The sequence below is a fragment of the Calypte anna genome, chromosome Z, assembly GCF_003957555.1.
Source record: "Calypte anna isolate BGI_N300 chromosome Z, bCalAnn1_v1.p, whole genome shotgun sequence".
In the NCBI taxonomy this organism is placed as follows: Eukaryota; Metazoa; Chordata; class Aves; order Apodiformes; family Trochilidae; genus Calypte; species Calypte anna.
The window spans coordinates 16,443,153-16,453,625 of record NC_044274.1 but is presented as its reverse complement, the minus strand read 5'-3'; the positions used below and the strand labels follow the sequence as shown (position 1 = coordinate 16,453,625).

Genomic DNA, 10,473 nt, shown 5'->3' with positions numbered 1-10,473 from the left:
AAAGGAAATTACCAGAAGCAGTCAACAGATATTCACCAAAGGGAAGTCATGTTTGGTGAGTCTGATAGCCTTCTATGATAGCACAAATGGCTGGGTATATAACAGGACAGCAATGAATGGTATCTGCCTTGACTTTAGCAAGGCTTTTGACACTGTCTTCCAAAACATTCTCATAGGTAAGCTTAGGAAGTGTGGATTTGATGACTGGAGGTGGACTGAGAAATGGCTGAGTAGCAAAACTCAGAAGTTTGTGATCATTGGCAGAGAACCTAGTAGGATGCCTGTATCTATTAGTGTTCCCCAGGAGTCACTTATGCATACAGTCTTGTTCAACATATTCATCAATGAGCTGGATGACACAAAACTGGGAGAAGTGGCTGATGCACCAGAAGGCTTTGTTGCCATTCAGCAAGACCTAGACAGGCTGAAGAGATGGGCAGAAAGGAACACAATGAAGTTCCACAGGATTAACTGTAGTGTCTGAAGGAGATGAGGAGGAATAACCCCATCCACCACTACAGGTTAGGGGATGATGTTGTGGAAAGGAGCTCTGTGGAGAAGGACCTAGAAGTCCTGGTGGACAAGAAGTTAACTATGAGCAAGTTACGTGCGCTGGTGTCCAAGAAGACCAATGGCCTGCATTAGGAGCAGTGTAGCCAGCAGGGTGAGGGAGGTTATCCTCTACCTGTATTCTGTGGCCTGGTGAGGCCACACCTGGAGTACTCTGTCCACTTTCTTTTCACAAAAGATAAGGAACTACTGGAGAGAATTCAGCAGAGGGCTGCAAAGAAGACTGGAAAACAGAAGCATCTCTCACATGAGATAAGGCTGAGAGACCTGAGTCTATTTAGTCTAGAGAAAAGAGGACTGAGAGTGGACCTCATCAGTGCTTATAAATATCTACAGAGTGGGTTCCAGGAGGATGGGGAGAGTCTCATTTCATAGGTGCCCAGTGACAGGATGAGAGGTAACAGGCACAAACTGGAACATGGGAAGTTCCATCTGAACATGAAGAAAAACTTCATTACTGTGAGGGTGACAGAGCACTAGAATAGGCTGCCCAGAGAGGTGGTGGCATTTTCTTCTCTGGAGACAGGCAAAATCGACTGAGAATTCTTTGCGCCTGTATGACATTTTCAGAAAAGCAAAGTAGGCATGTGTCCAGAGAGAGAAATATCAAAACAATGGTCATTATGTAGATTTTGTTTACCATCTCTCCACTGCTGGACTGATTAAGCTCATATATATAGACAGAAAAGCAGACCAAAGACCACTTCAACCTTTGTCTTTCTGCTTTTTGATAAGTTCTCCAAGAAGCAGAAATTACTATTTCCTCTTTCTTCCACACTATGCTTTGCTTTCCATGACAAGTTTTATCTATCTAGTTTTCCCACAAGATTACCCAAGTGAAAACAACAATAAAATATTTAATGTGAGCTTCTTAACAGTAACTGGATTAGAGTGGGCCATTATTCACACAGGTAAAATACTACTCACCTTCAGAAAGAACAGTGACCTACTCTAACAATTATCATTGGAAGGTTCAGGAAATATTCGAATTTTGTATTTGTGTTTATACATGGAGTAAAACACCTGCATTCATATACAGACACCACCTCTTGTTGGCTTCTGGAAAGGACGAGATGTCTGGGCATATGCAATATATAAGGTAATACCACCTTTACAGGATCCTAGCTCAGAGGCAAATCTGCTTTGATAGAAACTGGGGATACAACAATTCAGTGTATAGTCTTAACTGCATTCCCAGTGTCAGTATTCTGTCAGCACTGGCAGATGTAATAAAGGGTCTTCACTTCTGTGAAGCCACTTGCATCTGGATACGAAGTAAAATTTGTCTACTCTGAATCAATGCACAAACATGGGTGGCCACACTAAGACCAAAAGAGAGAAGGTCCAGGCCCAATGTCCACTATTTACCCAAATCTCCTCACTTTGAAACATGTAATCATAGAATATGCCAAATTCTAAAATTGCAAGGGATCCATGATCATCAAGTCCAACTCCTGTCCCTGTGTGGGGTACCTAAGAACACACACATGCCTGAGAGCATAATCCAAATGCTTCTTGAACTCAGGCAGGCTTGGTTTCTTCCTACACATATAGAGTGCCTCATCTACACACTGACCACCAATTTGTTTTCACAGAATTGGAGAATGGCTAAGCTTGGAAGGCACCTCCTGTCTAGTCCACCCACTCTTCTATGAACAGGGTCACCTACAAGTTAGCCAGGACTCAACATCTGGCTTTAAGTATATCCAAGGGTGGAAGCTCCACATTACTCTCTGAGTAACCTGTTCTACTATAACTACCATTATAGTAATTAATAAATAAATAAATAAATAAATGTTTAAGTACATTTTCTTTTTTTCTTAGCTTTCTTTTTTTCCTTTCACCTTTTCACTGGATACCAGACAAATATTTTTCACTCTTCCCATCAGGTATTTCTAAAAATTTATAAGATGCCTCCTGAGTCTTCCATTCACCAGGCTAAACAATCCCAGAACTTGAGTTTTTTATTTCAATTACCTAGAGAAATGTGCTAGTGCAGAAAATGCTTTTAAAAACAAAAAAACAAGAAAAAAAGACAAACAAAAAGCCATTACTGCTGAAATTTGAGGTTGAAATTCAAACCTGTTCTGGAATATCTGACTGACAAAAGCTGCATATGTGCAGTGCAGACGCTTAGTTAGGAGCTACACCTTCCAGCTTTTTTAAAAGCTGCACCTTCCAGCTTGAAGGATTGAAAACAATCCTATATCATTGCTTTGACAGCTGTGATAAAGTGTACCGAGTTGATAATAGGTTAAACCAAACTTGGAGATTCCGATCCTGTGTTATTTGAATCACCTTTCTTTATTTTAAACAGCAAACTCAACACAATAGACTGCTAGAGAATGGTGGACCCACAAGAATTAATGGAATGGAATCATGGCAAGTTTCTGCTGAGCAAATCTCAGCAATAAGAATGTTGCAACTGCTAAGCCTTCTACATTTTAAACATTCAGTAGCATTACAACCTTTAATGAAAAAAAAAAAAAAACCAACAAAAACATTTGACTTTATAATTCAAAGTACATTCAAGTACATGATGAAAGATTGCTGTAGAAAACTGGATAATTATCATGTCTCAACTTTGCCAGTTAGTGATAAAAAAGAAAAACATAGATTTCTCCTCAGTAGATGGTAAAGCAGTGCCACCCACTGCTTTTCCAGGGTATTCCCTTGCCTTCTGAGACAACTGCAGAAACCTGACTTTGGTACTACACAATTAACAAGTTAGCCAGCTCCTCCCTCACTCCAGCACAGGCTCCTCTACTAGGTTACACAGCTACAGGGATATTTCAGTCGTTACTAAAGCTGAACAAAAGAAAAAAAACTTCTACTTGCTCTACCACAGCTGAAGGCTGAATCACAGAAAAAGTTGTGGTTTTTTACCGAGAGCAGAAGACTATGTTAACTTTCCACAGCTACCACTTGTATGCGACTCAAACTAAAGGTAATACCATATTGTGCCAACTGTACAGATTCTCTAGAGTCAGAGTATCAAACTTTTTTTTTTTTTAATGTCCATTAATTTGCATCATTCCTTTACTATAGTAGAAAACAAGTATCAATCGCTCACTTTTCAGCTAGGTCACATGCCTAAGCAGTTTTTCTTCCTCTAAATAGAACGTTTGTGTAATCCGAGGCTCAGCAGTGATCAGAACTAGTAATGCTCACACATTGCTAGAAGAAAAAGTGTATTTTAAGAACTTCCTTATGTTAAAAACGAATCACGAGTCATGCACATACTGCTTTATCTAGAGTACCCTCTGCTGGTAGAAAAGTCACAACTAGAGTTAATTTGAACCTAGCAAAGTACCAATCAAGTAAGACTTCATCTTTCATTAGCAAAGCACTTTGTAAAACAGTTCACAAGGGGAAGCAGAATCCCTAAATTGCTCAGGCTGAACAATGTGCAGGCAAGTATTTCAGTAAGTTACCCACGGTTCAGTACTAACAAGAACCCTGGAAAATTCAAAAAGGTCACTTTGTAGGGAACTATGTAGAATTCTACACATGCTCAATGACTTCAAAAGCAGATACACTTTGTAGGTAAATATTTCTAAGTCCTTACACCTGTACCTTATTAATTTGAGATCTTAGGGTTTTGGTTCAGCTGTGGTCCACTAAAAACAGCTAGAAGACGGATATCCAAGTACCAGCAATAAAGATGTTAAGATATCTACAACTGAAATCAAGGTGCCAAACTAAAGGGAAAATTGTAAGATTCCAAATACATTTTGGAGCATTCCCTGGTGTTCCTGAGTTGACAGCTTAAAATGTGTATGTACGTTCACAAAAGAATTTTTAGAATCAAGTTTTACCTGGTTGATGCTGCTGCTCAATAACAACTTTAAAAATTCACTTGCAATTTAACTACATTGCCAACCACTCAAACACTTCTGTGTTCTGAGCTCACTTTCTCTTTGGAATGAGTAAGAACTTGAAATAACTAATTTCAGATTCTAAATTAGAATGTTTCACTCCTCCTGAATATGAAGAAAGCAGCTACCTAGTGACATAATCAGATGGTTATATGAGTTCATAATTTGCTGATAGTTCAATACAAAGATGTGGATCTGCTGAAAAAAAGGATTCACATGACTTTCAATTAGTGCAATACACTTCATTCAATATACAATGCACAGAGGTATTTTAGACATTTATTTTTCATTATACAATATCATGCATATAAAATACAGAAAAGAGGCCCAAATACCATAAAATATGAATATAGTGTTTGCTAGACAAATACTTGACTAAAAAGGCATATTCTAGCTCATGCTTCATAGTTACAATGAAATTCAGTTACATAAACAGAAATACTGTATTGCTTAAATGATTTACAACTCTTTAGGTCTGTTCAACAGAAAACGAACCAAAAGAAAGAGAACTTCATCATTAAAGCCTTTTACACTACCACCTTCCACAACATCATACAGTGGCTTACTGTCTGTACCCCAACAGATATTCTTCCGAGGGTTATTTTGAATAGTTTCTACAGTTAATGCTAAAGTATTTAGCTGGTAACAAAAGAAAGCGAAGTATTTTCCATCAGTCACTACTGCTTGGGATACAAAAGGACGGGTCACATCTGCTTCATTCCAGAATCCTATAAAATGAAGAAACTTTAGTCATACAGGCCTTGAAATTCATATCAGCACACACATTAAATAGCAACTCTGAGATAAAGAAAAATAATGGGAATTGCAGCAGTCACTTAGTAGAGGGAAAAAGTCCTGTCCGCTATAGCACCACAAGCATTCTTCATAGAGACTAAAACTCAGTAATTAAGGATACTTCCCTGATCAGGGACATGGGGTGTATTTGTACTCTGTACACAGTTCCCCATCACTGACTGATAAAAACAGAACACTGATTGGCCAAGCAATCTTCTAATTTCCGTTAACACATCCAAGTCCTGCAAATTATCTGATGGGAAACATCTTTTGCCTATTCTGTGCTTCTCAGGGCAGTATTTGTTCCATGGGAAAAACACACATATTTATGAGAGAGTTTGGACCAGCCAGGCAACACCAAGAACACCACATTAATAAATATTAATGCTATTAAAAAGCCCCTCTGAACGTAATTATTATTTTGAAAATATTTTCTCTACATAGTTATACAAGTGTGGTAGCACACAGTAATAACCTTAAAGAATATCAGGTACTATATGGCAGTGAACACTGCTAGAAACTATTACAGAACAAAGAAAAACCGTTAAGATTTGAATCACACTGCCCTTTTAAGTCATAATGTGCTTACAATTGCAACCAGTTAGAAGCAAAGACTTACTTGACTTCAGTGTCTTTTGTTCACATAAAAATCAAAGCTTTCAACATCCCATTAAAAACAAAATTTATGCAGAGCAAGGAATATACATTCTATTCAAAAGATTAACTACCATCTGTTGTTTCATAAGTGGAACTACAAACCAGCAAGTAACTTCTAGTAACACTAGATAAGAATTATGCATACATGAATATGCAAAGACTTATCTGACCTATAAACCCAGGTCTTCCTGGATTTTATAATGAACATCGGCATAAAAACAAAGTAAAACTGCTGACAGCTTTCTTTCACTGACTACAGTTTCACAGGAAAGACATTTTTGAAATAAGGGGCCAAGCAACATAAATGTTTCAGGAAACATATAAACTCCTTGATATCTACCCTTTCTCCACAACAGATGTGGAGTGAATGCAGGATTATGGATTTTGCAGTACTGTTATTAGATGAGAAAAATTACTTTTATGTATAATTAATTTTCCTTAAATCAAGGTATTCCAAAACTTAAACTAGCTCCCTTTGTTTAAGGTCTGCTTTAGTCATTGGTTGAATTAAATTTCCAAACACCTACCTGACAGATGTTTTTTGAGAAAAACAAATCATGAGAAAAAGGTGGTGGAGAAAGTTTAGGGAACTTTACAGTAGGCATTTGTCACCAGAAAGAATTTATCAAGTTGACTTTCTCACCTTGATACATTGCTTGTGCTGCTGTCCAGGCAAAGAGACTTGCTATACCATTAGCTCGATAAACAACTTCAATCTGATCTTCAAGATTTGCTCTTATAAATCTCTCCCGTTTTAGTTTATCAGGAATAAGATGAAACTGGGTGTGTCCATAACAGCATGGATCTGCTACCTTTGATCCTGTGTTCCCCAAGAAGAAAAAATGCAATCAGAGAGCACTCTTTATTATGCAATAATATCAGACTACTATCAGACTCCAAGTTAAAACCTGCACTGTAGATCTGTATAATGCTAAAATTTCTCCATTTCTGGAGGAGACTGGAGTACTTGTCCAACTCTGAAAGATCAAGAGTTCAAGCAATAAAATGCCTCCGAGGAGATACATCAAAATTTAAAGCCAGCTTACTGCCAATTTGCTATTCAACCCAGCTCCTTCAAGCAAATCTGGACATGACTACCACACAAACAGGAAAATGATACTGGCCACTGCGTAACCAAAAAAGATTCTCAATAAAGACTCTAATGCTATACATATGTATTTATATAGTACATTTCTATATAAAAATATAGAAATGTGTTTTTTCTTTTCATGCAAGGACAAAGGTGTGAGTGGTGACGTTTGTTTTGGAATTTTTTGTTGGTTTTTTTTATACAAAAAAAAAGTACTTAACAATTTACAAGTACAAACTCTTACCTATAAATACCTTGTTTTCGTACTGTTTTTTGAATAATGGTAGTTTTGATGGCTTGTGATCAATAACAGGAACATCTCCTAGATCTGATTCCAGTGGTACAATCTTGAAGGAAGCAGAAGAAAGAAATGTCACGACACGAGTCACATTTCCAACAGGTCTCACATAATATGAAGTTTTCTGGTCAGAGAGCAGAAGGTGCAAGCTGTGCTTGCATACACCATATTTATGTAGCTTTCACTGAAATTCTTTTTTTGCAACATAATTTCTTGTCTTGCAAAGAGTGCTACGTACACGCATCCTGTATTGATTGATGTCTGAATTTTCTGCAGTATACAAAACACAGTGTAAAATGGTCCTAAGAAAGCTGCCAATCAGTATCATCTTCAAAACCAGAATCTGCTTCTCTTGATAGCCAAAACATTTCCAGCAGCAGTCAATAAACTAACCCTAAACCAGCAGAGTTAATTTACATGTGTTCAGTGCTTTGCTCTATGTAAACATTTTTAAATGCCTAAACATTCTTCCAAAATATCAAGGTTTGTAACATCTGACAGTACTAACCAAAGCAAATGGTACAATTTAGCTAGCAAGAAACATTCAGCATTTACTGTTTGTGGTGGAAAGTGGGCAAGAGAGACCTTCATGGGCCACACTATCACCAATGTGTAAACCTGTAAGAAATAGGTTAGGATACTCAATCAGATTCCAGAAAACTGAGCATTCAAGAGAACAACTGCTAAGAAGTACAAACAGGTAACAGAGCTCACACTCAGATTATATGTGCTCTATTACTCCCATTTTCTTCTCAATTTCTCTCAAGTTATTTTCCTCCACTGAGAATGTTCCACTCTACGTTGCTTATTCTTGCCCCTACTTACAAGCATAAAATAAGTTAAAAACTCCATTTTACTAAGCGTAACAAACCACAACTAAGCATAAAAATGTCCCACTTCAAGCTCAGAAGACTGTCTCTGTATCTACAAAGCACCTACCACAAAAAGGTAAAGGCATTCACACTAGAAAAATGAACAAATGCAGTACATGCCTTGATTAAGCAGGTCCTGCATATACTACCTACTGCAGGATTTCAGTGGCTTTCAAAAACACCAATGAAAATGCATGTGAATAATTTGCTGTTTAAAATATCCACACCTCTGGAAGTTGCTTTGGTACACGGATCTGGAGGTGTGGCTTATCATCTATCTGAAATCGGACAGGATCAACTCTACCCTTTCGATGTCCATGAACAACAACTTCCTCACCATGATGCCAATAGTAGTTAACTTCAGGTTTCAGATCTGAAAGAGAACAAAGGAAGAGAGAGAAACAGAGAGCATCACTTTTGCGTTTAAAACCCTCCACATTCTTATACATTAGCTGCAGCGGAAGAGAAAAAACAAGATCCACTCACACCATGCAGTACGATGGCGACTCGTGGTGGTCTAAATAACTCGGCTACACCAGAGGCACACCTGCCGGAAGCACACCACAGCCCCACCGCCCAAGAGCTCCAAAACCCCCCTCCCACCCACCCCCGTTCCGCACCAAGGGAGGAGGCTGCCAGCAGCGGGTTGTGACCGCACAGGGCAGCGGCGAGGGAGGAGACGAGCTGCGTAAGGAACGGCCCGGGCGTGTGATCCTGATCGCGGTAGAGAAACGGCCGCTTCTTATTCTGGTAGAAGCTCTCCTGCAAGAGGGCATCGCAGGCGAGAGAGCGGAGCTCGCTCATATCCACGTACGTCGCCGCTCCCGCCCCGGGCTTGGGGGTTTGGGCAGCCCCTGGTGCCCCCGCTCCCAGCGTCAGGGCTTGAGGGGATTCGCGTCCCGCTCCTACCGCGCCCTCCGGGGCCTTGGTGGCCTCCGGCGCCGCGGCTCCCGGGGCGCTCGCGGCTGCTGAGGCCGCTCTCGGGGGCAGCCCCGGCAGGAAGACGGTCTTGGTGAAACTCCGGTACCAGCGGTCGGCATTAAGAGCGAAGGTCTGCGGGTAAACCATGTACTTGGGCCGCTGCAGCAGCCCGTAGAGCCGCAGCTTCTCTTCGATCGTGGCCGCGGCGTGCACCCGCTGGTGGAAATGCTCCAGGCGCCGCCGCCTCGCCGCTTTGCTCTGCGCCGTGGCGGAAGCCACTATCGGCGGGTAGAGCGAGTCAGGGGGCTGCGGGGCGACCGTAGACTCCGCCTGCGAGAACCAGCGGCGGCCGGGCCATAGCAGCCGCCGCCCCCGGCACGCCGCCATTTCGCAGAGCTGAGAGACAGCGGAAGAGCAGCGTCCCGCCGATGCGGCACTTGATTGGCCGAGGGGAAACGTGATCCAGCCAACCACCAACCGGCGAGCTTCTCCTGGAGCGCGAGAGCAATGCCGGGACAGAAAGGGGCGGGGCCTTTGGCGATGCACGTCGCTGATTGGCCCCGATCTTTCCTACGGAGGGCGGGGGGGAGGGGCTGCGCTGCTCAGCTCTGCGCATGCGCTGGAGTACAAGCACAGCCTCTCCGGAATGAGAACTACACTTCCCAGTATGCAAAGCGGGAGATGAACCGGAAGTGCGTAACTCAAAACGGCTCCCCTAGTGTCAGGATCGTGTCATCCTCGGCTCCGTAGCCGTGTCCCGGAGGTCCTGGCCAGAAGCTGTAACTTCTCACGGGCAAGACGCCATCCTTCAGAGAGAGGCCCTCGTCTCATACAGAACCACAGTGCTGCACGGACAAGGAGCCTTTACTGCATTCGTTTGAGAAGACAGCGTTTTTGAACCAATTTTCTACGTACTCCTCTTTGGATTTAATTCCCTGCCTTGCACCCAGACTTCCCCCATGGTTTGAAAGACTGACTGCTCACTCTAAATGAAAGGGATAAACTGTCTCTAAAATAAAAACCTGGATTGAAGCCTTTTCTGTACAAAGCCCCTAACAAGGACAATAGGTTCTGTACAAACAAAGTCAAGATAGTTTATTGGCAAAGTCTGGAAACCTGGAACATGTTCAGCTTGTGAAGTACTGACTATCCTGATCTCTGCATCCATCAGTGTAAATCCTGGATCCTCACCAACCTCACAGTAAAGAATTTCTTCTCAATGTCTAACATTTATTAATTAAATAAAACTCTTCCAGTTTTAACCCATTATCACTTGTGCTATTGCTACATGCCTTTATAAAAAGTCCCTCCCCAGCTTTTCTGTAGGCCCCCTTCAGGTACTGCAAGGCCACTATAAGTTCTGCCCCAAGTCTTCTCCAGGCTGAACAACCC

The 10,473-nt window shown here is 41.3% G+C and overlaps 1 protein-coding gene across 1 annotated transcript; it reads right to left on the bottom strand.

Moving 5' to 3' along the window:
• Nucleotides 1–4,700: 4,700 nt before the first annotated feature.
• MRPS30 (mitochondrial ribosomal protein S30) lies at nucleotides 4,701–9,493 on the bottom strand. The gene is made up of 5 exons (XM_030467842.1): nucleotides 8,781–9,493; nucleotides 8,388–8,533; nucleotides 7,235–7,337; nucleotides 6,544–6,720; nucleotides 4,701–5,176 (listed from the first exon to the last, which is right to left on the bottom strand). The coding sequence occupies exons 1-5, from the start codon at nucleotides 9,466–9,468 to the stop codon at nucleotides 4,908–4,910; spliced, it is 1,383 nt and encodes a 460-aa protein (XP_030323702.1). The 5' UTR covers nucleotides 9,469–9,493; the 3' UTR covers nucleotides 4,701–4,907.
• Nucleotides 9,494–10,473: the final 980 nt, after the last annotated feature.